Genomic DNA, 27772 nt, shown 5'->3' with positions numbered 1-27772 from the left:
ATTGTCATTCTATGAGTCTATTGTGTGGACTGCTTCCTGTGTTGGAGCATTTACTCCTTTTTAATTCTATCCGTTATTGTTACCAGATACTTAATCCTATCCATATGATCACTTTAACACTTAAGATGGTATTTTTACTACCCAGCTTAAGGGGCCTTGGGGTCCCATGGCAAGTTTTTAAACTGTACCCTTACAAGGAAATATGTAGGAATGTATGCAGAACTATACAGCTTTACAGTTACAAACTTCATATACTTCATAATTACAACCTTAGGAACATGGTAAGTGAATACTTTTTGAATGAAACTATTTTATAAAAGCTTCAAAGTTCAAATCCATACAAAAGCCATGCAGTTGGTAACCAGCTGGACCAATTTTCAAACCCCAAATCTATACTGTTTATGCTATATCCTAGGCCTTTCCATGAATGCCAAATTGTTGTTGGGTGAAATCTTTGTCCTTTGGAATTAAACTGTTTTACTTTGTCTTTGAATCCATCAGTCTGGGAAGTGGGGAAGGAGGAAGTACTGGTCATGAAAATACAAAAAGAATTCTAGGAACTTTACTTGAGAACCCAAAGACCCCCTAAAAATCTTACATTTTTTAAATAACCTGCAGATGCCCTTATGATTAACATCGTAACAGTCATTGAATTCATAGTCACTTTCAATTTCACACAAAGGTCCATCAAGAAGAGTTGGTGTCTTATTCAACAAGGTTGGGAATCCAACTGGGCTAGACAGAGTAATGTTTGAGTGGGCCCACCTGTAACCAACTGTATGTTCTTCCTGCCTGTGCCTTTTATTAAACTGCTTACTTCGGACTCTTCATTTCTAAAATAGAGTAATAATAGGACCCATCTTTTAGCATTGTGAGGATTAAATAAAATGAAGCATTTAAAGCCTTGCCGAATCTAGACTATAAGGGTACTTAATAGTTAATCCTCCATGCGTAGTTTTTTCATAATTTTCCAGAATGTTTTGAAGCCCACTCACAGATGTGGGTTTCACAAACTGGCCTCTTATTTTTTTTTTTACTTTTTTGTATTATTATTGTTTAGCTGAAAAGCAGAGAGAGACACAGAGAGGTCTTCCATCTACTGGGTCACTTCCTAAATATCTGCAATAGCCAAGGCTGCACCAGGCTGAAGGCAGGAGCCCAGAACTGAATCTGGGCCTTCTACGTGGGTGCCAGGACTCAACTAATTGATTCAGCACTACTGCCTTCTAGGGTGCATTAGCAAGAAGCTGGAATCAGAAGCAGAGCCACAACTCAAACCCAGGCATTCCAGTATGGGATGCAGACTTCCAAAGTGGCATCCTAACTATTGCATCAAATGCCTGCCCCCACATTTTGAAGATACCAAAATAAAGTTATTCTTTTAATTTCCTTTTTTTGCAAACCGTTTCAAGTTCCCCCATATTACCCTCTCAGTGGGATTGCAGTCTCTAGAACCTTGGAGCCAGACTCCCTGGATATGAATTCCAACTCTGCTACTGAATCCCTGGTGAGGACTTCACTATTGAAGTGAAATGGGGCTGTTAATTCATAGGTGGTTGTAAAGATTAAATGAGCTCATTGATTATAATTAATTAGAACAGGATGTGGGAAGGAATTAGTGCTTAATAAATGTCAACTTTTATTATTATTACTATTTATCTTCTTCCCTAACGTGCTGTTCCCTCTGTTTCAAACTGGTTTATGGGAATTCTTTTGTATTGCTGTCTCCTTACTCCTCAACTTGCTTTACACAGCTACTTTTGGATATTCTTTCCTGGAAATTTAATTTCTGCCTGTCGGTTAACAGCAGCTCGTTACCTTCTAGGGAAATTCACTAGAGAGCAAATTTGATGTGTCTGTCCCTGTACTGAGGCTCTCTGGGTCTGCGGGCATTTCCCAAGGAGTTTTGTTTTCCTATCCAGAGCCCTGACAGTAACATTCAGTTGACAAGGCTTTAAAAGATGAATTGTGAAAGTCCATTCAGGAAGCACAACGAGACCTGCAAAACTGATTGCTCCCTTCCTTGCCATGTGTTGGGCATCCTGAGATTATTCTGGCCTCTCCCATTCCACCTGTTTGTCCCCATTGTCACTGTGAAAAGAGAATATTTTCCTTTCCTCCAGCAGATTAGAAAGCAGCACTGTAAATGGTTAAAAGGACAAACTTTGGGAGCCAGTAAGACCTGGACTCAAATCCTTAAGCAAGCTGTTGGACCTCGGTTAAATTACTCAAGCCTTTGGAGGCTTGGTTTTCTCAGGCACTGGGTAGATAGGCCAGAAACAATGATGAATAGGTGGCTCCTGTCCCCCTGAGCTTGCTGTAAACAAAGGGTAAGTGCTATAAAAGAAGTGAGCAGGATGCTGTGGTAGAAAAGGGAAAGGCCCTTCTGAGCATGTGATGAGGACCCTCCCCACACATCCTTTTTTTTTTTTTTTCCTTACTTTCATGAATCAAGTTCAAACTGCAGCTGCAGGTCCAGGTCCCTTCCTCATGGTCATGTTCACCTATAGAAAAAATGCATATATTCCAATACAGATAATGTTATTTGGACATAGGAAATAGGTAGCACTGTTGCTAAAAGTTAGTGTCCCTGTGGAATATCTTTGTAGGCTTCTGCCCTGTTGCAGATGCAGAGTTGGAGCAATTAGGGTGTATTATGAACCTTCCCAAATTTCCATTCCATGCACCCTGGAGGCGCAACGGTGAAAGAGGCAGAAGTCCAGAAAGCCAAAAAAGGGCCGGGCCCACCGTTTCCCAGGCCTTCAATCCACTTCCATAGGGGAGTGGTTAATTAACCTGATTGGCCAGTGGGTACACAGGTGTGGCCAAGTAGGGGTATGAGTCACACACGGGCATGGTGAAGGTGTGGTCTTCCAGCTCCCAAACCTGATCAATTTTATCCTGCCTACAACAGTTTTACAAATGTGAGGGTATAAAACAATAGACCCACAGTCTGGAATCAGTTTTCATGCTACTTTACACCCACCCTCCCCAGTACAAGAAATTGAGGTGTTTTTTTTTTTTTTAAGATGTTATTTATTTATTTGAGAGGCAGAGACAGAGAAAGATAGGTCTTCTATCTGCTGGTTCACTCCCCAGATGGCTGCAACAGCTTGGAGCTGCCCCACTCTGAAACCAGAATCTTGGAGCTTCCTCCAAGTCTCCCACGCGGGTGCAGGAGCCCAAGAACTTGGGCCATCTTCTGCTGCATTCCCAGGCCACAGCAGAGAGCTGAATCAAATTGGAGCAGCCGGGACTCGAGCCAGCACCCATATGGGATGCCAGCTCTGCAGATGGCAGCTTTACCCGCTATGCCACAACTCTGGCCCCAAATTAGGAGTTGTTAAAAAAAGCATGTTATCTTCACGTAGTGCTCTACGATTGTTAGCTGTCATCTTAGGACAAAGTTACTTAGAGCCTTTTCATGGTTTCCTGATCTGTCAGATAAGGGGCAATAATAGTGGCACTTCCTTTTAGGATGGTCATGAGAATCAAACAATATAGTAAGACACTTAGCACCGTGCCTGCACAAGTGAATGATGTGCACGTGCAAGAAGGTGCCCATTGCATGTGAGGAGACAAGCCTGTTACACATTTTTGTCTCAGCCACTCATTACACATCTTGTTGATAAAATGTTCTGAAAGTACATTTTAAGAAATAAACCATAGCGGCTGGCACCGTGGCTCACTAGGCTAATCCTCCGCCTTGCGGCGCCGGCACACCGGGTTCTAGTCCTGGTCAGGGCGCCGGATTCTGTCCCGGTTGCCCTCTTCCAGGCCAGCTCTCTGCTGTGGCCAGGGAGTGCAGTGGAGGATGGCCCAAGTGCTTGGGCCCCTGCACCCCATGAGAGACCAGGAAAAGCACCTGGCTCCTGCCATCGGATCAGCATGGTGCGCCAGCCGCAGCGCGCCAGCCGCGGTGGCCGTTGGAGGGTGAACCAATGGCAAAGGAAGACCTTTCTCTCTGTCTCTCTCTCTCTCTCACTGTCCACTCTGCCTGTCAAAAAAATTTTAAAAAAAATAATAATAAACCATAGCTTAGCTGTTTTAGCTTGTTAATGCATTTTGTACAAGTATTCTGCTTCAGGAGCCATTCGGTTTATAAACTCTTACTGGACACAGCAGGCACAGATTAAAGTGACTACTAGAAATAAGAAATATGAGTTTAAAAATGCTTGCTGTTGGGCCAGCACTGTGACGTGGTGGATTGGAGCCCCGGCCTGCAGTGCCTGCATCCCATATGGGCACCAGTTCGAGTCCCAGCTGCTCCATTTCCTATCCAGCTCTCTGCTATGGCCTAGGAAAGCAGTGGAAGATGGCCCGGGTGCTTGGCCCCTGCACCCTCATGGAAAACCCGGAAGAAGCTCCTCATTCCTAGCTTCAGATGAGCTCAACTCTAGCCATTGCGGTCATTTGGGAAGTGAACCAGTGGATGCAAGACCCTCTCGCTCTCTCTGCTCTACCACCTTCTCTAACTCTGTCTTTAAAAAAGAAAAAGAAAATGCTTGCTGCACTAGCTTTAAACTCTGTATTCTGCAGATCTTGGGCACTCTATAATGCTTGTGGAGAGGCCTAAAGGGATGAATTTCCAGCCCATTAGGCAGATGCAGTAACATACCCTAAGTCCCACTTCTCAGCCCAAGTCCTGATAGCTCATCCTTTTTCTGTTTACATTACAGCACTGTGTTACGCTGAGACGTCAGGTTCCTTTGTGCTGTAAATCTCCATTTTCAAATATTTCTTCCTTACACAGACACACACTGCCTACTGGAAGTTGTTCCCATGGTTAAAATGGCTGGGAGCTTTCCGCACATTCATAGTCAGCCACACTCTAGGATGGATTCCTCCACTTTGATAATCGGCTGCTTTCTCCACAGCTGTCCCAGGATCATTTCAGGGATAGGGAAGCTTGAGTTGTGGCCACAGGAGTAGTCATTCTGAAGTGTGGGACCTGTTGAGAATGGGTGGGATTCTTCAGCAGAAAGAGTAGGTGACCTGGAGGGAAAATGAGGAAAATGGCTGCTTACAGGCAGGAAGAACCAGACAGAGCAAAATGGGGAAGTTGCAAGTTCTCCAAGGGCTGCCTTGGCTGGGGAATGACTTAGTAAGTGGGCGGAGACTTGCTCGGGTCTCAGCTTCACCTTTTACTTTCTGTAAAACACAGGCTAGTTTTCTTCACCTTTCTGACCCTTGATTTCCTCATCTGTGTAACAATATCTAGAGTTACTTTAAGAATTAAACACCTGAAGCCAGGTGTTAGTGCATATGGAAAGACCACATAGAAAGATCAAGGGGATGGGGGCCCATGTTATGGCGCAGTGGGTTAAGCCGCTACCTGCAGCATAAGGATCCCATATGGGTGCTGGTTCAAGTCCCAGCTGCTCCATTTCAGATCCTTCTAATGTGCCTGGAAAAGCAGCAAATGATGGTCCAAGTGCTGGGATCCCTGCACCCACCTGGGAGACCCCAGAGAAGCTCCTGGCTTCAGACAAACCCATCTGCAGCCATTGCAGCCAATTGGGGAGTGAGCCAATGGATGGAAGACCTGTCTTTCCCTCTCTCTCTCTCTCTGTAACCCTGCTTTCAAATAAATCTTTTTTAAAAGGGGGGAAGGGGTTAAATAATAGAGTATATATCAAGTACATAGCAGTTAAAGTGTTCGATCAAGAAAAGCTGTTATCTGGCCCCCAAATCATCCAAAATACCTTCTAAAAGCCGGTAGTTTTAATGCACTGACCTTTGGAGATAAGATCTCCAAGCAGTGGGAAGTGTTCCTACTTACCTGATTGCCTGCCAGGAGTTTATTGCCATTACTGATTGCATGGCAGATACATATGTCCCTCTAGGGCGTGATAGGTGTCAAAATAAATATTTACAGAATGAAAATTTTTAAATGACCCTAATGATTTGAGCAATCGGTTTCCAAGCACTAGCATAGGAGGCAAAGAGAGCTTTATTGTTTTGTTTTTACCTCTTTCATCAGCCTCAGCGTGGCTGGACTAGGCTCATTTCCCAAGTGATTAATGATGTTCACTTTCTGTGTGTGAAGCAGAGCAATTCAGAACGATGATGGGAGGAAATAATTTAATTTCTGCATCCTAATTCCAGTAGCAGCTGTTTTCTGCTAACTGAAAAAATATGCCTGCACTAACAGCTTTACACTTTCAGCAAAAACACTGTACCAGGACACACACTAAGCTGTCCAAGGACAAATGCGTGATTGTTTTCTTTCGGGAGATGCAGGGAAATTCGTCAGAATTGACTCATTCTCTCTCTGCATGCATCCTACTTACACTTCTGGTGACTTCCCCGGCCAAATGGCCAGCTTCTATTTTGGATACAGAGCATTATATCAAAGGGATAATGTCTTCGTTACTTCTGTTCTTGAACTGTACCTAGAGGTTCCCTAGTAAACATTTTCAAAAATCAGAAACTTGAATGAGTTCAAGTTTTTGTGTAAAATTGACACATGTGCATGTTAATTTTAGTAAAACAATTTACAAAACAGTATGTACAAATTGACCCAACAAATGTTAAAAATAAAAAAAAAAAAAAGCAGGCATCTCTTACACAACTTGTTAAAATTAAGATATTAACAATGACTATCACTGGGTGTGAAATTGGGATTAACAAATGTTTCATTTTGTCAGTGAATACACATTATGTTAATAAAAAGTAAAATCTGGAAAAGAAAAATACTTTTAAGGGAACATTGCCATAAATTCTTCATTTTTGAAAGGTGCCATCACTATTTGCAGAAGCTCTGAGGGTTTTTGAAAGAGCTGCTGCCCCAGAGTACCTCCAGGAACATTGTACCTTCCCTCCACTCGCCATCCCGGGACTGGGCTGAGTAATTCCCACACTATCTGCATGTTGGTCCTGGTGTCATCTATTTAAAATCTCCCATTTCAGCTGTATCTTGTGTTCCCTTGCCCCAAGTACCAAAGAGCTGTAACTCAGACTCACTATTGCTCACGTGTCTTACAGCTGCTGCATCTTCCACCCCCCTGAAATGCAGGTCTCATTGCTCACCCCCGACTCACTTCTCTCAGTTGATTGCCAGAGCACCTGGCCCAGGAACCAAAACTCCTGGGCACCTGGGGAGTGAACCAGTGGATGGAAGACACCCCCTAACCGCCGCCACAGCCACAGGCTCTCTATAACTCTCTGCCTTTCACTTTTCAAGTAAATAAGTAAATCTTAGGAAAAAGGAAAAAAGAAAGAGGCCGGGACCTCATGGGGAAGATGGGCAGGGGTGTGGGGGTCTCAGGCAGGGGCCGTGCCTCCTCCACAGCAGAGGCTGAAGTCAGGGAAGCCATCCAGTGGTTCCTCGGAGGTTGTAGCACATATTAGGGTTTTGATTCTGAACAGATAAGACATCATCAACAGCAAGGACTTCAAAAATAAACATTTTCCTGGATTTTTCTCTGCTTCCCTCCACCCCCACCTTAAAATTATTTTTCCTCTCCTGTACTTTCAAAAGCCGTTTGAAAGCATTTCCTAAAGTCTTCCACTGTGATGTAGCCCAGGGTGAGTCAATTAGTTGTGCTTTGATTTTAGTCTGCTGAAACCGCAGCAAAGATTATGCTTTCTTTAATCAATATACCTATAAATTAGTACTAAATGTCAAGAAAGTACTTTGAAATCTTGGAAAGGTACACAAACATCAGGAGTGACAGTTAGTACCCTACTGATTCCCTTTGCTTCCTCTGACTTAGGCTGAATGTGGCTCTCCCCTTCCTGATACTGCTGGGCTCAGCACCGGGAGTACCAGTGCTCAGTCACAGTCCATGCATGCTTTGCTCCCCAGGGCCACAGTTGGTGTGATCAGTCATCTGTCAGATGCCTCAGTGGCAGCCGAGTTTGGGGAAGAGCACTCAAGATGTTGGTGTGTCTGATGAGGTTCATGCTAATGCCACTTTCAGGGAGGTGTGACAAACTCCTAAGGGAGTAAACATCATGTGTCACTACCACTGAGGTTGTGAGTCAATCATGGCATTACCTAAAGTATATCAAAACCGTATGGTCAGAGAGTCCTGCCCGTGGCTCACTTGACTAATCTCCGCCTGTGGTGCCAGAATCCCATATGGGCGCTGGGTTCTAGTCCCGGTTGCCCCTCTTCCAGTCCAGCTCTCTGCTGTGGCCCGGGAAACCGGTGGAGGATGGCCCAAGGGCTTGGGCCCCTGCACCTGCATGGGAGACCAGGAAGAAGCACCTGTCTCCTGGCTTCAGATCGGCATTACTCTGGCCGGGGCGGCCATTTGGGGGGTGAACCAACGGAAGGAAGACCTTTCTCTCTGTCTCTCTCTCTCTCTCACTGTCTAATTCTAAAATAAGAAAAAAAAAATTAAAAAAAAGAAAAGAAAACTGCATGATCAGAAACTTTCCAGCAAAATCCTTACTCAGCTTAGAAGTGAGGTGAGTGGTGGTTGTTATGAATTAAGCTTTTTCCTTTATTAAGATTTTTGTTTCTTTTACTTGGTTTGTATCTGTTGGTAAGATTATTCAGAAACACCAAAGACACCTAGACTTGGAAGAAAAAGCATTGACTTAGCCCTCTTCCACATTCAAATGTGAAAAGTATCTAACAATTTATAAATTTTTTTGGAATCAGAAAGTTCTGTGCTTAAGAAACCTGAAACCTTTTATTATAGAAAATCAGCTTCTACTAGGGAAGTCCTTCTCTCTGTCTGCCCCAAATCTTGTTCAATTGGAGTACGTTTCTTTTTGTCTCCAAATGGAAAGCAGCTGCCTAACCTTTCCGATAACAACCTCTGTGTTCTTGAAGATAGTTATTAAGTCACTCCCTGGCCTTCTTTCCTCTGGACTAAGTATGCCTGTAACCCATCTTCAGAGTTTCCATTATCCACCCCTTTAATCATCTTTTGATCTCCCTAAGCTTTTCTGCATCTTCTTTAAATGAGAGTTTCAAATTGAAACATAATATTTTAACAAGAGTCACCATTAACTGGGGCCTCTGCTTTTAGGTGATCATTGTCATTCATAGGGGAAATCCGGTGATCATATCAGCATTGAAATGGATGAGATGTAAGACTAGTTCCTTTTGCACATAGACCCACAAACTCCTGCATGCCCTCTGGTGACCAGTTCTGTTGTGTAGGAATCCTTTCCCATACTTCCTCTTAGGCAAAACTCTCCTAAAGTTTACTTCTAGTCCCATTTTAAATAAAAAATACATGCAGTGAACACAGAATCCCTTGGGTCTCTCACTTGCTCCCCTGAGATAGTGTGCTTGGAGCAGTTAGATACAAAATGGCGGGCATTGTCTCCTGTCTAATCTCTTGAAAGCACAGAAGGAGGAAGGCCTCAAGTACAATGTGAGAGAGAGCACAGGAAGGGAGACGGAAGTGGACTGTGCCACGCCCATTATCTAGAAGAGGAGATGCAGCGTGTCATTGAGGTTGTCTTGACCTTGCACCATCTCTGTTGTTGGGGCCGTGATCGGCTCATTGGTGTGACCTCTACCCATCTCTCCTCCCTAAGGACTGAAATTCCTCCCATGGCAGTGTGCCTGGGAGGGGGATTTTCGGAGTCATAACCACCAGTTGAGGCAGCACACGGATCTGACTCAGGAATCCTATGGTGTTGGAGCAAAGCCCAGCCCAGACACTCAGGCTTTTTTTCACTCTTTGGAGTGAGATACAGATTTGAAATGGAAACATAATGCTCTAATGAGAATCACCGTTAACAGAGCCACTGCCTTTTCATGTGGTCATATATCCCGAAGTAAGCCAGGACCCTGGCGTCAGCCAGTGGCCAGCATGTGACCTTAAACTAGTACGGGCAGGAAGGCTGCAAAGTTTTGACCAGGACTGTGTGGTGAGACTTTGTAGTTAGTGTGTAGATACAAAAGAGGCCAAATGTTTTCTACAGTGTGGCCAGCAAATGTATCAGGAAGCGATGGAAATCCTGCAGATACGAGGGCAGTTGTCCTCATGCTTTCCAGAGAAGTAAATTTGGTGTCGCAACCAAAATGTGTGGATATCTGAGGCATTCGATTTAGGATAATTGATTCCTGGGGTCATTTTGAATTAATTAATGAAATATGGCTCAACTATGTTTCATAGTAGGGTACAGTATTGAAAGTGTTGCCGAGGTCGACATGGTGTAGTGGGTAAAGCTGCCGCATGTGACACCAGCATCCCATATGGGTGCTGATTTGTGTCCCAGCTGGCCTACTTCCAGTCTGGCTCTCTGCTAATGTCCTGGGAAAAGCAATGGAAAATGGCTCAAGTGTGTGGGCCCCTGTCACCCTCGTGGGAGATCTGGAAGAAGCTTCTGGCTCCAGCCTGACGCAGTCCTGGCTGTTGCAGCCATCTGGGGAGTCAATCAGCAGATGGAAGATTATTTTCTATATAACTGTGACTTTCAAAATAAATAATAAACAAATCTTTAAACCAAGAGACAAACAGAAAGGAAGTGTTGCCATCTATCTGTGCTTGGATATGTGTAGGTTCCAGAAAAGTAAATAGCCATGGACCATGGACAGTCTTTTGTAGATTACTCCATCTGATTAGTCACCAGGATATCATTGCATAGTGAAGACATCTACAAAGACATCTAAAGTATTTTTGCTGTTTAAATGAGATTCAGAATTCTTTATTTATTTGGAAAGTAGAGATTGAGAGAAACAAACAAGAGGTCTTCTCTCTGCTCATTAGCTCCTCAGTGCCCACAACGGCTGGGGCTAAGCTAGGCTGAACTCAGTTGGGGTCTCCCACGTGGGTGGGCTACAAGATGCTGAACCTGAGGCCAGAAGGTTGCTCTGCACATAACTTCTCCGTTTTCTATTTTCCAGTCCAACAGGCAACCGGCTAAGGTGAACCTTCTCACCTGCCAAGTGAAACCAAATGCTGAGGACAAGAAGTCTTTTGACCTGATATCACGTGAGTCCTTTTTCTCTGAGCCACTTCCTGTGGATGTCAACACCTGCACATTTCCAGTGTTTGGGTTTTAAAGCAAAGAGACACAGGAGCGGTTTCCTGTTATCCCTGCACATGGAGCTCTAGGAAGAGCCCTAAGATTTCTTCAGGTTGTGCTGGGTGCACCTGCAGATGGGAAGGCTTCGCAGTGGCAGATCTGACGGGGGTGGAATCTAGAGTGGTACATCAAACAAGACTAACGCTGGACTGGGGCTACACAGCTCTGTCCCCTGGGGGAGATGTTTCTAAATGCATTCCCGTTGCACTCTTAGATCTGCAGAACTGTGGTCTTAGGTGTGAGGCCCAAGCATGGGTGTTCTCTAAGTCCTTAGGTGACTCTAATGTGCACCTGTGGTTAAGAAGCACTGATACAGACTTGGAAATGCAGGTGTGCCACTGTGTCTGTCCAGCTAATTTGTCCCGAGTACTATAACCGTGCAACGTCTAAGTCTTAAAAAGAAAAATCATGTCCTTGCTTCTAGGCAGAACTGTCTTCTAACCTCGTGAATTCATGGCATTGCATCCCTGTCACCCTTACTCCATGGTTCACAGTTTGCTCTTCTCTTGTGACAAGAGCAAATGATGTGCCACCCATCCCCCAACCCACCACCAGTGTTCTCCTCCGTGTAGAGCTGGTTCCTGCGGATGCACCGACTGGCCCACCCTGCAGGGTGTGACACCCACTTACAAAGGAAGAGTATGGTGGTACCAACGAAGTGACTCCCAGCCATTATAAATTCTGCCACACTAACCTGTGTCTTCCTTCTCTGTCAGAACCCAGCAAAGGCAGGCCAGCAGCCAAAGGGCATGATGCGTGTGCAGAAGCACACAGATCCTGTCTACCCTGGAAAGTCTTTTGTTGCAGTTATGTGCGTGGAAGTTCAAAAGCTGCCCTGACCCAAAAGACTGAGTCAGTCTGAGGCCCTTCAGATGGGAGTGTTAACTGGCTTCCGCCGCATCTGTGTGAAGTCTCCAGTCTCTGGTTTTCATGACTGGGAGATTTTGGGGGGGTGGGAGGGGTTGTTGATAACAAAGAAATAGGAAGAGTTAGCATTATGGAGTCAGGCATCTAATGACAGGAATGTATTCAGAGAAGCACATCAGTAAGTGATTTTGTGTTTATTCCAACATCAGAGTGTACTTACATGAACAAAGATGGCTCTTTTGTCACTAGGCAGTATGATGTTTGGGGACCACTGTTGTATAGGTAGCCTGTTGTCAACTGAAATGTTATTTTGCAACACATGACTATTGCAATATGACTTCAGAAGACCAGGAACCCCCCCAGATCTTTTTTTTTTTTTTTTTTTTTTGACAGGCAGAGTGGACAGTGAGAGAGAGACAGAGAAAAAGGTCTTCCTTTTTTCCGTTGGTTCACCCCGCAATGGCCACTGCGGCCGGTGCACCGCACTGATCTGAAGCTGGGAACCAGGTGCTTCTCCTGGTCTCCCATGTGGGTACAGGGCCCATGCACTTGGGCCATCCTCCACTGCACTCCCAGGCCACAGCAGAGAGCTGGACTGGAAGAGGAGAAACTGGGACAGAATCCAGTGCCCTGACCGGGACTAAAACCCGGTGTGCCGGCACCACAGGTGGAGGATTAGCCTATTGAGCTGTGGCACGGGCCAACCCCCTAGATCTGAGTACCTTTAAGTCATTAATAATGGTTGCCAGCATTGAACATCTAATATGTGCCAAGTGCTTTATATATATTCCTGCTAATGCTCACAAAACTCCTTATAACTTTCCCATGAAAACTGAGGCTCAGAGATGTCCCGTGACTTGATTCAAGGTCACACAGCAATAAAGCAGAAATTCAACCATGGCTCTTGGGCCCCACTGCCCAGTGACATGTTCTCTGTCATTCATGCTGTCCCTCTCAGGGAGGCTCAGGGTGTGAGTGCCTAACGTGGAGTGCTCACAGAGGAAGTGCTTGTTGAATGACAATGCTTCCCCTCTGTATACCTGCCCACAGTATCTTAAGTTAGGCTACTCCTTCCCTCACCTGGACAAGAGGGTTGAGTCTTTGTTCCCCGCAGCTTGCTCCAGCCAGAGAACAGCCTGCCTCTGTGGACAGAGTGTACCTGTGTATCAGGGCTGCCCTGGAGTGAGCAGCGGACAGCAAACGAATCACTTTTGAAAAGGAAATTGTTTTTTAAAGGAAACACACAGTTACAGTCAAGTCAAAAAGGAAAATAGTGAAATGGCAGCTGGCAGTCTTCAGTGTCCCTAAAGTCCACTTGGATCACTCAGGACCTCTCCCTCATCTTGCTGTATTTCCTTTTCCGTAAGAGGTGCTGGAAGTGTGCATGGTGTTTATAATTGTTTAATTGTTGATTTTACCTAAGAAAAATAACTGCCAAAGTAAGCTGTACGGCTGCCAAAACATGCACTAAAATCGTGAAAATCCTACTTTTATTGTCGATGTTTTTGTTGTGGGGGCTTTAAAAATCTGCACTATAACTATAAAGATGCTCTGCTTTCTAAGTTTTCACTTTTTTTTTCTTTCTTGTGTTTTAGATAATAGAACGTATCACTTTCAGGCAGAAGATGAACAGGATTATGTAGCGTAAGTAGTCCTGAAATAACAGCATAACACCCAAAGCCTCTCGCTCCTGTACAGAATGCCTTCAAGCTCTCTCTTCACCAGTAAGCAGCATGCCCGAGGGCTCCCCACACTTTGCTGTGGCCTTTGGCACATTCTCTTCCCTCTGTCTGGGATGCTCGGTCGAGCCTTGCTACCCCTGGGGCTACAGCTGCCTCTCTGCTGGCAGCCTCTCCACTCTTCCCTGGGATCTTGTAGTGCAGGTTTGTAGCCCTCTGCAGATCCAGAGCTTCCTGAGAGCAAGGATTGTGCCGTCCTCCTTTTAATTATTCATGGTCTGCACTTAGCAGCTGCTTGCTCAGCGTCTGATCGAATGCCTGAGCCCATGAGCCCGTCTGCCTGAATTCTTGGCTGTCCAATAGGAGGAGTGGGAGAGGCAGGCCCAGAAGGAAGGCTAGTGACAAGTGCCTTTGACTGGAGCTCCGTTCAAGAGAGCTTGCATGGTAGAGTAGAAAGAACCAGGTTTGGTATCACCTACCTGTGGGTGGGAATCCTCAGCTCACCTGACCAGATCCGCAACCTCAGGTGGTCTCCAGCCCTCCCTGCTGCAGCCTTTTGTGTAACATTATCCCTGATCCTGAGCGTTCTCCAATCTTTCATCTTCCTCCCTGTCGCCTGCCTGGACTCGGAAAGGCAGTGTGTTCTCAGATGCTTGACAGAGGGACATTTGTGTTAAAGCAGCCAATTAAACCTTTTTTGCAGTGTTAAATTTTTTTGTATTACTATCACGTACTTAGGGGATAATTTGGACCAAGTTTCTTGAACAAGCAAATTTCCTGTCCTGACGGTGGCACACAGTCAGTTGTCATTTCCCTTCCTTCATTATTTTCAAAGAGCCACTGAATGAATCCCTTTTTGCCTCACACTTGCCTCCTCCCTCACCACCACCAGCACACACATAGAGGAGTATATTTACTGTTATCTCATGGGGAAATGGTCAATGGATCAGAAAGAGAATAGGAACTGGATAGAAAGGATGCAGGGTTGGGAGAAACAGCAGGAGAAAGAAAAGACAAAAGAGCAAGATCTGGCTATCTGATTATTTAATGAATGCTAATTGTATAGTAAGAGCTGTGCAAAGCGTTGAAAAGACAACACTAAATTAAATCCTCTTCCTAGAGGAGAATAGTCTGACCTAGTGAAATGCTAAGCTCAGGGTCACAGGGGGCCATGTGCTACAGGAAGGAAGACTCAGGACCACGTCCTCCTGGGTTCTGGGAGTGTTGCCTGGAGGTGGCTCCTTAGGGGAGGGTCGGGCCGGGCTGGCTTGTGAAGTCTGGGAAGGTTGTTGGTACTCTGTACTCCAGGTAGGGTGTTCTGGCCATGTAGAAGCAACAGGATGGACTAGGAAGGAAGGGACTGATGGCTTGATACTAAAGGAGTCAGTAGACCGGAGGGAAGCTAGAAACCAGATGGAGAAAAAAGAGAGGTTGGAAAGACTACCTTCCATAGATTCCAAGGGAGTTAATACTTGTAGTTACAATGAGCAAGTGATTGAGATCTTTAAAAATATATATTTGTTTTATTATTTGAAAGAGTTAGAGAAAGAGGTCTTCCATCTGCTGGATCACTCCCCAAATGACCACAGCAGCTAGAACTAAACCAGTCCGAAGCCAGGAGCCAGGAGCTTCTTCTAGGTCTCTTACAAGGGTGCCGGGAGGCCAAAGACTTGGGCCATCCTCTGCTGCCTTCCCAGGCGAATTAGCAGGGAGCTGGATCAGAAAGGGAGCAGCCCATATGGGATGCTGATGCTGCGGGCTGGGCTTAAACCCACTAAGCCACAGTGCTGGCCCCAGTGATTGAGATCTTACAATGCTATGCATACCTCACACCTTATTAATACTCATTAGTAATGCTTACTAAACTCTAAGTCCCCAGACAACAGAGACTTTTATCCCTTGTTTCCAAACAAGGGAACAGGCCCACTGTGTCCATGGTCACAGTCCTAATAAGGCAGTATTTGAACCCAGTCAGAACTGCAGAAACTCTTAGAACTGTTACATCTCTAGTTTCATTCTTTCCTCCTTCTCCTTCCTTAAAGCCTTAAGTGGAAGACAAGTGAGAAGTTTGTGTGAGGTGGGGAACGCATCTCCTCTGTCTTTGTTCCCTTAGTCTCAAACCCAGATCTTCAATGTAGTCCTTACTCTTAACGACTTAGAGGTAATCCAGTCCCAGTTACATTGGCAAGATAATGGTTTCCTGCCTGCAGGACTCCACACTCTTTCCTAAAAGCACCGGGTAGTCCCTCCTGAAGTTGTATTTTGCACTTTGATCTCTTTGGGTGCGAGTGGCAGTATGGTCCTCCTTTTGAGTGATGGAGAAGGTCATGGCAGAACCCACATGACCACAAGAGACCCATCAGCCCTTCGTTGCCCTCCAGGTTACAGAGAGGCAGTTTGACAGCATCATTGAGCTGGTGAAAGTGTTTGGAGAAATTAAATAAATTCCTTCTTACTGAATGAGGTGGCTGGTACAAAAAGAGTGGAGGCGGGGTTTAAAGTCAAGATGACCTGGCTGCTGCTCCAGGCTGTGCTGGTGTGTGGTATTCTGACCACTGGCAGATCATCTGGTCTCCACTCGTCACTAGGAAGGGGATTGTATAACTCACTTGCAGGATTTTAGAGTGAAGGGTACAATTTGTTTGTTTGTTAAGGTTTGTTTATTTATTTGAAAGTCAGAGTTCCAAAGAGAAGAGCAAAGGCAGAAATAGAGATCTTCCACCTGCTGGCTCATTCCCAAATTGGCTGCAAAGGCTGATGTGGAGCCAGACTGGAGCCAGGAGCCAGGAGCCTCCCCCAGGTCTCCCGTATGGGTGCCAGGGGGCCAAGCACTTGGGCCGTCTTCTGCTGCTTTTCTCAGGCCATTAGCAGGGAGCTAGATCAGAAGTGGAGCAGCTGGTACTAAAACCGACGTCTGTATGGGATATGGGATACTGACTGGCATTGCAGGCTACAGCTTTGCCCAATATGCCACAATGCCAGCCCCTGTTTTTTGTTTTTTAATCTTGCAAAACTCGAAGTGACTTTTACAGTTTAACAAATAAGTATGCATTTTACTGTTTATTGTGTGCCTGTTGCTTTAAAATAATTTAAAACTTTAAAAATATTGTAAGAAGCAGTCACTTTGATTCTTGGCACTTTGGAAGTGGAGCCATCCCGTTCCACTAAATCTTAATTATTCCCTCTAGGTAATTCTCTGACAAATTTCATTTTTTTCTTTATTGTGAGCTCCTAAGTAAAGAGGCAAATACAGTATAATGGAAGAAACTCTGAAAAGGGGGTTCCCAGAAGTGTTTTACAGCCCAGCTGTAGGACTTTGGCAAGTCCTGTAGCTTCCCTAGGCTTCACTTCCTCTGTGTAAAGTGCTGTAAACTCTAACTTAGAGGCCTGCCGTAGGATTCTGTTTCAGAATAGTAAGCGCCTGGCACCTGCTAGCTCCTGCTGTGATGCCCATGATGAGCAAGATGGAGGCCCTGTGGGCGACCGGAACACTCAGTGCTGCCGATAAAATGCACAGTGACCAGTCCTGTTGAGCCTAGTGTACTGAGATGTTTTTAACAAAACAATTGCTACTTGCTAACTTGAGACTAAATGGTAGCAATAATACTGTTTAAAGGATATAAGGTATCCATCCCCAAGTTTCCATTTTCTATATCACAATCAAAAAGTTGAGCTGTGGAAAAATGCTTATTATGAAAAAAACTATGCATGGATTTTAAGATTTTTTTAAATTCTATTTCCATACAAACTTTTTGAAGTACCTTCCTGCTGCACGACACACTGAGGCCAGGCGCCACCTAGAGTCAAGGGTGTGACTTGCACCCACATTCTCCCCAAGTACTTTCAGTTTTTAATTCTGTTGCTGTTCCTTGCTAGAAGCCTTTTTTTTTTTTTTTTTTTTTTTTTGACAGGCAGAGTGGACAGTGAGAGAGAGAGACAGAGAGAAAGGTCTTCCTTTGCCGTTGGTTCACCCTCCAATGGCCGCCGCGGCCGGCGCGCTGTGGCCGGCGCACCACGCTGATCCAATGGCAGGAGCCAGGAGCCAGGTGCTTTTCCTGGTCTCCCATGGGGTGCAGGGCCCAAGCACCTGGGCCATCCTCCACTGCACTCCCTGGCCACAGCAGAGGGCTGGCCTGGAAGAGGGGCAACCGGGACAGAATCCGGTGCCCCGACCGGGACTAGAACCCGGTGTGCCGGCGCCGCTAGGCGGAGGATTAGCCTAGTGAGCTGCGGCGCCGGCCTAGAAGCCTTTTCTAAATAGTGCTTGCTTTGTATCCATGTCATCCAATGGGAAACTAAAGAGATGACTCTGTTCTGAACCTCCATATTATCTGTTGAGAGTGTCATTGGTTGTTTGTTCTCAACAGTTTTTCTGTGAAGTAGATGAGGAAAAAACAGTGGTTTGGAAATGGTTTTCATTTCTTTTGTTTAAAAAAAAGGCTTTAATTATTTATTTGAAAGGTGGAGTGCCAGAAAGAGAGAGATCTTCCATCTACTGCTTCACTCCCCAAATGCCCACAACAGCCAGAGGTACGCCAGGCCAAAGCCAAGAGCCAGGACCTCCATCCAGGTCTCCCATGTGGATGGCAGGGACCCAAGTTCTTGAGCCATCTTCCACTGCTTCCCAGGTATGTTAGCAGGAAGCTAGATTGGAAGCATGGCATAGCCAGGACCTGAACAAAGCAGGCATCCCAAATGATAGCTTGACACCTCTGTGCCACAATGCTTGCCCTCATTTCCTATTAAAAAAAAAAAAAAGTTAATTTGGGGCCACTGCTATGGCATAGTGGGAAAAGCTGTCACTACAATGCCAGCATCCCATATGAGCACCGATTCAAGTCCTGGCTGCTCTACTTCCAATCCAGCTCCCTGCTCATCTGCCTGGGAAAAGAGTGAAAGATGGCCCAAGTGCATGGGCCCCTGCCCCACTGGGAGATCTGGAAGGAACTCCTGGCTCCTGGCTCCTGGCTTCTGGCTTCAGACCAGACCAGCTCCTGCTGTTGTGTCCACTGGGGAGTGAACCAGTGGATGGAAGATACCTCTCTTTTTCTGTTTCTCTCTCCCTGCCCCCCACCTCTCTCTAAACCCTGCCTTTCAAATAAATAAATAAATTGGGTGATTTTTTTTCTAATTCATAAAAATAATATAAGCTCATCATATGTTTGGGAAATAACAGGAGGGCAGAATCAAGAAATCTCTCTCTCAGTTTTTCCCAACAGAAGATGACTCATAGGCAGCCAGTTGTAACATGCTGACTAAATTCCTTCTACCCTTTCCTCCTGAACAGAAACACACAACATGTACATACATGTAAAGTCAGCACCAGATCATATGGCATGTTTGGCTCCTGCTAATCTCACAGAACCTTAATGGTGTGAACATTTTTCCACTGTTACCCAAAAATATTTGAACATTTAAACCTTAATGCCTGCCTAGCCTTCCACTTTGTGGTTATTTCACGCTTTATTAGTTAACCTTCTATTTGCTTGCTTTATACAAAGATTAGCAGCAGAGGCTTCTTCCGTTTGGTACATACGGTGGCCCTGCCGCATCTGGGATCAAGCAGCCTGTGCCCTTCATTTTATGAACATCAACATGTTTCCATGTTGACATGCTTTTCCACAGCAGAAATGCTATGACTGCAGATGAAATATCTCCTCCTTTCACTTTCAAGTCCCCTCACTGATGGGGACTTCCAGAGAACAGCTCTCCGCCCTGCCTCCCTTCCATTTCTCATCCTCACCTTGGGCTGGGCCCACACTGGACCCTTTATTCTGCCTCTCATTTGTCCTGTCCACGTGGAAACGCATGCACCTCGTGTATTCACACAAGGCCTCAGTCGCACTGATGGCTTACTTCTCTCTTCTGTCTCACTTTCTCTCACACACTGATTTCCATTCTCTCTTCCTTTGGCTGTAATTTCCTTCATTTCTCCTCACCTGATTGCTCGTTGGTTGAGGAAGAGCTCTCTTCAGGAAGTTCTGATGAAAGTGGAGTGGAGGGTGAAAGCCACAGCTCTCTCACGCTCTCCTAAAGGCCTCCTTCTCGTTGTATTTTGGCCACAGGTGGGTATCAGTATTGACAAACAGCAAGGAAGAGGCCCTAACCATGGCCTTCCGTGGAGAGCAGAGCACAGGAGAGAACAGCTTGGAGGACCTGACCAAGGCCATTATCGAGGATGTGCAGCGGATTCCTGGGAATGATGTCTGCTGCGACTGTGGCTCTTCAGGTATTTGTCCCCTTACTGCATTGGGCTTGTGAAACATCCTTCTCTTCCTGTAGGATATAAAATGAGCCAGTTATATAAAACCTGATCTTCCGTGGATGCGCTTACACACAGAACGTACTCCCACGTGAATATTCCCACTGCTGAGCTGTTCTTCCCTAGGCTTCTTCCCTCACCCAGAGACCTTCCACCTGCTCTCCTAAATGGTCACCTGCCAAAGTGGTCCCTTTCCTGGAAGATTCAGTTAAATAAACGCCTTAGACCTTAAAGAGCACAGGGCATGGAGTCTGCTACTCTTTTGAATCCCAGGTTTGCTGCTCAAAGCCTGGGCCACGCCAGATCCTTTAACTACTGTGATCTGCAGTGTCCTCACACTAAAAATGGGATAATAAGGCTCTCGTGAGGACTGACTGATGTAGTGTGTATGAAGTCAGTCCTTCCTGGTCAGGGAGCCCCTCCCCATGCTGAACCACACTGACGTTACCTCCTCACAGCCCTCTTGTTCAAGTGGCACATTGTTACCTAGCTCTTGGCCGTAGCTAACAGTTACTGAGTGTTTACACCATGTGCTGTTTGACTTATATTATTGTCCTGAATTTTCACAAAGTAGGACACTTGTGTTACCCCCGCCCCGCCATTATGCAGATGAGGAGGCCACAACTCAGAGAGGCTGTTGAGTGACTTGCATAAGGCCACACGGTTTGCAGCAGTCAGAACCAGGGAAATGCAAACCCATCGTTCTTAAGCGTTGTGATGCCCTTTATTGTTTTACTTGTGAAACTGGGCTTTGCTCCACATGACACCATAAGCGTCTCAGAAAGAAGTCTCCATTTTTTGTCATTTTCATGTGCATGTGTGGCAGTGACCCACATGCTGTGAGGAAATGAACAGGAGTAGCAGGGCCTCAGGTAGTGACCAATCAGGAAGAAGCCTGGCACAGAGAACACTGAAGATTTTGGTAAACTAGAAATAACCCTCCCCACTGTTCCGGAACCCTCGGGGATAACAGGAAAACCTTCATGTCCCTGAGAGAAACATTTAGTGTTCAGTTCTACAGCTGCCTTACTTCTGAGACAAGCTTATGGAAAAGCCACAACCAAGAGTGATAGGTTAATGCACAGTGTAACCAGGAGGTTAATGATAGCCACCGAGCCCCGTCCCTGTGAGCAGTACCTAACAGACCTCAGTCCGTCACGGTCAGAGTTGGTGGTGGCGGTGAGGGACCCCCCCCCCAGGCCTGTGGCTGGATGTTGCATAGCATCTCTCAAGAAGAGTCTGTCATGTTTTCACAAGGATAGAACACTTGGTTTTGTTTTCAGTTCATTACAAAGGGAAACTTATAATATCCTTAGACTAAACCACAGGCATCTGTTCATTCCACGGAAGTCTTTGTCTTAAAATAACTTTTTAAATTTTTATTTATTTATTTTTGTTGATAGGCAGAGAGAGACTGAAGCAGGTGGAGATCTGCCACCTGCTGGCTCATTCCCCGGATGTCCGTGGCTGGAGCTTGGGCCAAGTAGAAAAGCAGCCAGGAACTCGATCCAGGCCTCCTCCGTGGGCAGCAGGGACCCAACTGGAGCCATCAGCCTGGCGTCGATTAGCAGGAAGCTGGAAACAGGAGTAGAGCTGGAGCTCTTGTCAAGTGCTTTGGGTGGGGGCCGGCACTGCGGCATAGCAGGTAAAGCTGCTGCCTACAGTGCTGGCATCCCATATGGGCACCGGTTCAAGTCCTGGCTGCTCCACTTCCGATCTAGCTCTCTGCAGTGGCCTAGGAAAGCAGTAGAAGATGGCTCAAGTCCTTGGGCCCCTGCACCCACGTGCAAGACCCAGAGGGGCCGCCGGGCTCCTGGCTTCAGATCAGCACAGCTCCGGCCGTTATGGCCAATTGGGGAATGAACCAGCAGATGGAAGACCTCTCTCTCTCTGCCTCTCCTTCTCTCTCTGCCTCTCCTTCTCTCTCTGTGTAACTCTGACTTTCAAATAAATAAATAAATCTTTAAAACAACAACAACAAAAGATCTTTGGGTCATCACTGACATCATACATATGATGTTAATTGTTAAATAAACGACAGGAGTCACTGCACTAACTTCGCATGCAGGACCATCTCTGCTGAAACAGTTGTATTATGAAACTTAATAGTAAAACTTGTTCTCAAAAAATTGTTGTTTTAGTGTATTCAGTGGAGGGTATTCTGATGTCACACACAAATTATAGTTATTTCTAAGTGCTTGCAAAAGATATACCATTCTTGGGTTCTACTTTAAAAGTAACTAAGTTTTTAAAAAAAAAAGTGAAATTACCATCGAGATACAATGACTTTGAACAACCCCATGTCTGGACTGTTGAAGAACAGCTTTTGTTCTGTTTTGTTTTGTTTTACGTTTTTTGTTTTTAGGTTTTTTTGTTTGTTTGTTTTGATTTTTTTCCTTTCTCTCTCTCTCTTTTTCTCTCATACCAAGTGCTGAACTCTTTAACAAGAATAGAGTTTATCTTCTGTGCATAAAGTTAAATGAAAATAAGCCGGCGCCGTGGCTCAATAGGCTAATCCTCCACCTTGCGGCGCCGGCACACCGGGTTCTAGTCCCGGTTGGGGCACCGGATTCTGTCCCGGTTGCCCCTCTTCCAGGCCAGCTCTCTGCTATGGCCAGGGAGTGCAGTGGAGGATGGCCCAGGTGCTTGGGCCCTGCACCCCATGGGAGACCAGGAAAAGCACCTGGCTCCTGGCTCCTGCCAGGATCAGCGCGGTGCGCCGGCTGCAGCGGCGGCCATTGGAGGGTGAACCAGCGGCAAAGTTAAATGAAAATAGATCTTAGTGATAAACAAGACTGGAAACAGGAGAGGGAAGTGGAAGAGGGGTGAGAGTATGGGTGGGAGGGCGGGTACAGTGGGAAGAATAACTACGTTCCTAAAGTTGTATTTATGAAATACATTTAAATAAATAAATAAATAAAAGGAGGAAAGCCGTGGTTCAAACCCAGGCTCTCTAATGTGGGATATGGACATCCCAAATCACCCACCCAACACACATGCACCTAGAAATAGTTCCTAACAACTTTTGCTATTGTCTTAACTTCCTCTGTAGTTGGCACACTAAAATTAGATATTTTATTCCATTGTCTTCAAAATGTTTCCACAGAACCCACCTGGCTTTCAACCAACTTGGGTATTTTGACCTGTATAGAATGTTCCGGCATCCATAGAGAAATGGGGGTTCACATTTCTCGCATTCAGTCTTTGGAGCTAGACAAATTAGGAACTTCTGAACTCTTGGTAAGTAATGAACTGTACTTCGGGGAAAAAAAAACCTTTATGTTTATTGTCATGAGAAAATTTAGCATACTGCTTCTTTGTTTTTGTTTCTGCAAGAATTCTAACTCTTGAGTCTTAGGAATTTATGTGGATATTTAAAAGTAGCTTCTATAGTATATAATGTTAATTTAAGTATTTCATTTTCCTCTTTGGAAAAATGGTGAATCACCTATTGCTATAATTAGCTCAATGAAACTGGCTCTTTTGGGATGGGCTTCCTCAAAGCTGTGTTTTTTCACAGGAAGTCCGTTTTCATATGACTTTCTGTCATAGCGGTTAAACTCACACGTTCACATTACCTAGTGGTTTGTTATTTTAAAAATGACTCAAGTTTCTCTCAGCTTGATTTTTACTGTTTGCAGGTTTGTGAGAGTACCATGAACTAGTTAACTGCTATTGTAAAGCCAATTACTCCCTGGCTTCCAGCTTCTTCAGGTAGTAAGGGAAAACATTGTGTGATGTTACCGTACTTAGTTCTGTAATACAGAAAAGGGTCATAAACACTTCAGCTTGTTTTTCTTTAACTCCCACCCCTTTGCATCAGGATTCACCCAAATTTGGAGTTAAATTGATCACAGTAACACAGGAAAAAAAAAGACGCTTTGTGATCCTGAGCCCTGTCTTGCGTAATCTTAACGCTAGGGCACTACAAAAGAGAGTCTTTTAACTAATAGTGAATTTTTTTTAAGAAAAATGGGATTCCTGAGACAGAAGGCTCTCCCTTGCATAGAACTTGGGTAAATCTTGAGGTTAAAAAAATCTGGGCCGGCGCCGCGGCTCACTAGGCTAATCCTCCGCCTGTGGCGCCGGCATTCCAGGTTCTAGTGCTGGTTGGGTTCTAGTCCCAGTTGGGGTGCCAGTTCTGTCCTGGTTGCTCCTCTTCCAGTCCAGCTCTCTGCTGTGGCCCAGGAAGACAGTGGAGGATGACCCAAGTCCTTGGGCCCTGCACCCGCATGGGAGACCAGGAGGAAGCAACTGGCTCCTGGCTTTGGATCGGCGCAGCACGCCGGCCATGGTGGCCATTTGGGGGGTGAACCAACAGAAGGAAGACCTTTCTCTCTGTCTCTCTCTCTCACTGTCTAACTCTGCCTGTCCAAAAAAAAATTAAAAAAAAAAAAAATCTGAAGACCAAGCTTATCAGTAGCCTCATCTGGAAAGAAGTACCAGAAGTCCAGGCAGTGAAACACCCTGCCAACAGTCCTTGCTTTCTGGACATCTGTTAAGCAGTGATGATCTGTCTTATGTTAGAAGCACCTTTTCATTTAGGAAGTAGGAGATTATCATGCTACCCCGATCACTTTGGGATTATAGAGACAAGGCTCCAACCTAATAATGCAATGCAATTCTCTTATAGTACAGAAGCACCATCATTCTGTCTCCTTGACTTGTATTAATGAAAACCACTTTGACAACTACAAATAGGAAAAGTCCAAATCCTAAGCACTTGTCGTGCAGTAAACTCAAGATTGTCCCCCAAAAGTGGTCTTTCTTTTCCGTCCACAGTTCGATGTAAAAAGGGTACGTGGTAGGAAAACAATTGCTGTTCATTGAAAGTTTAACATAAACTCACACCTGAAGCTGCTCTAGTCTCAGATAGGTTGTATGTGTGTAGGATCGGATCCTGTCCTATGCTGGCACTTCAAAAAGTTTGTGGGAGATGAGCATTAAAGATAAGTCTATTTTGGTGCAAAAAATGTTTGAAACCCACGCATAGTTTTTTCATGATGGACATTTTCAGTGAACTTTTGGAAGGCACCCCTGCCCCGTATTTGTAGACATTGAATTTTCTTATCAGAAGCCCCACTAGCCTGTGGGCACCCGTGGGGAAAGGAGAAGGTTTACTCATCTCCGTACATCCAGCACTCAAAGTTGAGTGCTCAGTGCTCAGTGAGTGAGTTTAAGTCGACCAAGTGGATGGGTGGTTTGTATTTTGAGTCAAATGAGTGAAAAAACACATAATTCAGAAATCTCAACTAATAAGGAAACTTTTAACTAGTAGTAAAGTTTGCTATACTGTGTTCTGTTTATGTTACAGCTGGCCAAGAATGTGGGGAACAATAGTTTTAATGATATTATGGAAGCAAATTTACCCAGTCCCTCACCTAAACCCACCCCTTCCAGTGATATGTAAGTATTTCTTTGTTTTTTTTTTTTTTTTAAGATTTATTTATTTATTTGAAAGTCAGAGTTACACAGAGAGAGAAGGAGAGGCAGAGAGAGAGAGAGAGAGAGAGGTCTTCCATCCGATGGTTCACTCCCCAATTTGCCACAATGGCCGGAACTGCGCTGATCTGAAGCCAGGAGTTTCTTCTGGGTCTCCCACATGGGTGCAGGGGCCTAAGGGCTTGGGCCATCTTCTACTGCTTCCCAGGCCATAGCAGAGAGCTGGATGGGAAGTAGAGCAGCCGGGTCTCGAACCGGCACCCATATGGGATGCCGGCGCCTCAGGCCAGGGCGTTAACCCACTGCGCCACAGCACTGTCCCCATACGTAAATATTTCTAATACCAGAGATACCTTACCCTTCTGTAGTTGTTTTACACTCTCCAAAACGTCTTTTTGTTGCAAGCCTCATTATCAGAGAGAAGCAGAGCAAAGGAAAGTTTGTCAACATATGTTTCTGGGATGCGTAAGTGTTTTCACCGGCACCTTCCCCAGGGTTGTTGCCACTGAGCACCTGCTCTGTGAAGCATAGATCTTCATGAGACCAATCATCTCCAGATTTATGTTGTGATCAATAACAGATACACACAGACAATGCGAGACTCCTGTGAGTTTGGCAGAAATCCAGATGCTGAGCAGCCCACTCAGCAAGACTGGAGAAACAGACATTCTGCTTCATGTGATGCCAGTAGGCATACAAAATAGTACACTAGACAAACAAATTCACCATACTTACCAAAATTGTAAATGTATGTACCTTTGACTCGGCAGTCCCAGTTCTGGGCATTTATTCCTATTTTGTAATAGGAAAAGATTAGGAATGCAGCAGGTGTATCTGTAGACACCTGACTGAGTCTTCTGTGGTGAGGTCACAGAACACTGCAGATGTGACAAAGAATGATGTTTCCCGTGTTCTGAGTGAGACGGATCTCTGGGATTATTGTTAAATATAAGAAGCAAGGACAGAGCACTGTACACAATAGAGTGCCTAACTGATGAAATCCTTACTTAATAAATACTAAACTGATATTCTGTATATAAAGAGAATTGAAAATGAATCTTGATGTGAATGGAATGGGAGAGGGAGTGGGAGATGGGAGGGCTGCAGGTGGGAGGGAAGTTATGGGGGGAAAAAGCCATTGTAATCCATAAACTGTACTTTGGAAATTTATATCTACTAAATAAAAGTTAAAAAAAAAAAGATTGCCTTTGGGGACAGGAAGGGATAATGGGCTGTGAGGGGAAATTAAATATATCCCTCTATATCCAGATTCACCGTCCAAACTCAGGAGCTGAATTTTTGCTAAATTTGTTGATAAAGCTCTCACCTTTGAACTCTCACTACCTGGATTCAGAAATAAATAAATTTGGATAGTAAAAAGCACTGAAGAAACACTGGCAAGGGGCTAATAAAAAAAAGGGGAAACTAATAAAAATGCTTATTCTGCTATGGGAGTAGGAGAGTAAATACTTTTTCATACCACTTCTTTGTTTTTGAGCCATGTGAATCTATTACTCTATTCAAAAAACCTGTTTTTGTTTTTATTTGAAAGACAGAGATACAGAAAGAAGGAAAGACAGATCTTTCATCCACTGGAATCCCCAAATTGATGAAATGACCTAGGTGGGCCAGGCTGAAACCAGGAGGAAGGAGCTTCTTCCAGGTCTCCCACCTGGGGACTTGGGCCATTTTCCACTGCTTTCCCAGGCTCATTAGCAGAGAACTGGATTGGAAGTGGAGCAGCAGGGACTAGAACAGGAGCCCATGTGGGATGCTGGCACTGCAGATGATGCCTTAACCCAGTGTGCCACATCACACATCACTTTGGTTTATGTTCATACTTTTTTAGTGCTGCAGGTGAATGGAAAAGATGAGTTCAAGTAGGGTGGTCAGGGGAGGCATGGTGAATAGGCAGGCTGCAAGGCAGACACAAGCCTGAGTATTTTGCTAGCCCTTCCTTGGTTCTTTATTAGGGCATCAGATTTGCAAAGTACTGAAATGATCACAGGGCACATTGAATGAACAGGTTTTTTCGCTCTGAAATTAGGAGACGAAGTCTTCCAGAGGCTCTTTGCCATTGTCTTTTCCTGAATGCAGCGAATGCTTACTGTATCCCACTCTGTGCCTTATGTTGTGTTTCAAGCTGGGAAACAGCGAAGGAAGCTCCTTGGGAACCCTCCCTGCTCTCTAGAGTCTGGAGACTGGGAGGTAGACACAGCTAAGAAGTTAAACAGCTCTTTGTTTAGTCACAGTTGTGGGAAGCATCACACAAGAAGAGTTGGGAATTTCAGGCATGGATAACGCCCTGACCTGACCTGGGCAGCCATACTTGACAGGTTCTTTTGTCCACACCGTGTCCAAGTATCATCCTACCACAAAAACAGCTTTGATGTCTTTTTCACACTAATGTGCAAAAGCTGTACTGAGAAGTAAGACTTCTTAGAAGTTCTAACCATAAAACTACCGTGAACAAATAAAGTCTGAAGTTGTATCACCAGCGTGTGGTGGAAATCAGTGCACA

General features: G+C 45.1%; 1 protein-coding gene and 1 long non-coding RNA gene across 10 annotated transcripts in view; one reads left to right on the top strand and one right to left on the bottom strand.

Annotated features, from left to right (window-relative positions):
* ASAP1 (ArfGAP with SH3 domain, ankyrin repeat and PH domain 1) overlaps nucleotides 1-27772 on the top strand; it is a 381209-nt gene that overhangs the window by 302606 nt on the left and 50831 nt on the right. For all 8 annotated transcript variants that reach the window (XM_051844826.2, XM_051844821.2, XM_051844824.2 and 5 more), the window contains 5 exons: nucleotides 10820-10907; nucleotides 13464-13512; nucleotides 19613-19776; nucleotides 22916-23049; nucleotides 25124-25215. In XM_051844826.2, the coding sequence (XP_051700786.1) occupies nucleotides 10820-10907; nucleotides 13464-13512; nucleotides 19613-19776; nucleotides 22916-23049; nucleotides 25124-25215 (527 nt within the window). The remainder of the gene's footprint in view (nucleotides 1-10819; nucleotides 10908-13463; nucleotides 13513-19612; nucleotides 19777-22915; nucleotides 23050-25123; nucleotides 25216-27772) is intronic.
* LOC138849988 (uncharacterized) lies at nucleotides 1022-26108 on the bottom strand. 2 transcript variants are annotated; one of them, XR_011389339.1, is made up of 3 exons: nucleotides 25987-26108; nucleotides 19487-19823; nucleotides 1022-4995 (listed from the first exon to the last, which is right to left on the bottom strand). It is a non-coding gene; the product is annotated as an uncharacterized lncRNA (long non-coding RNA). The 2 variants fall into 2 exon arrangements; XR_011389338.1 differs by lacking the exon at nucleotides 1022-4995 and having other exon boundaries at nucleotides 17947-19823.

Source organism: Oryctolagus cuniculus, chromosome 6, assembly GCF_964237555.1.
Source record: "Oryctolagus cuniculus chromosome 6, mOryCun1.1, whole genome shotgun sequence".
Classification (NCBI taxonomy): Eukaryota; Metazoa; Chordata; class Mammalia; order Lagomorpha; family Leporidae; genus Oryctolagus; species Oryctolagus cuniculus.
The sequence above is the reverse complement of the archived record's forward strand: the minus strand, read 5'-3'. Positions and strand labels throughout refer to the sequence as shown.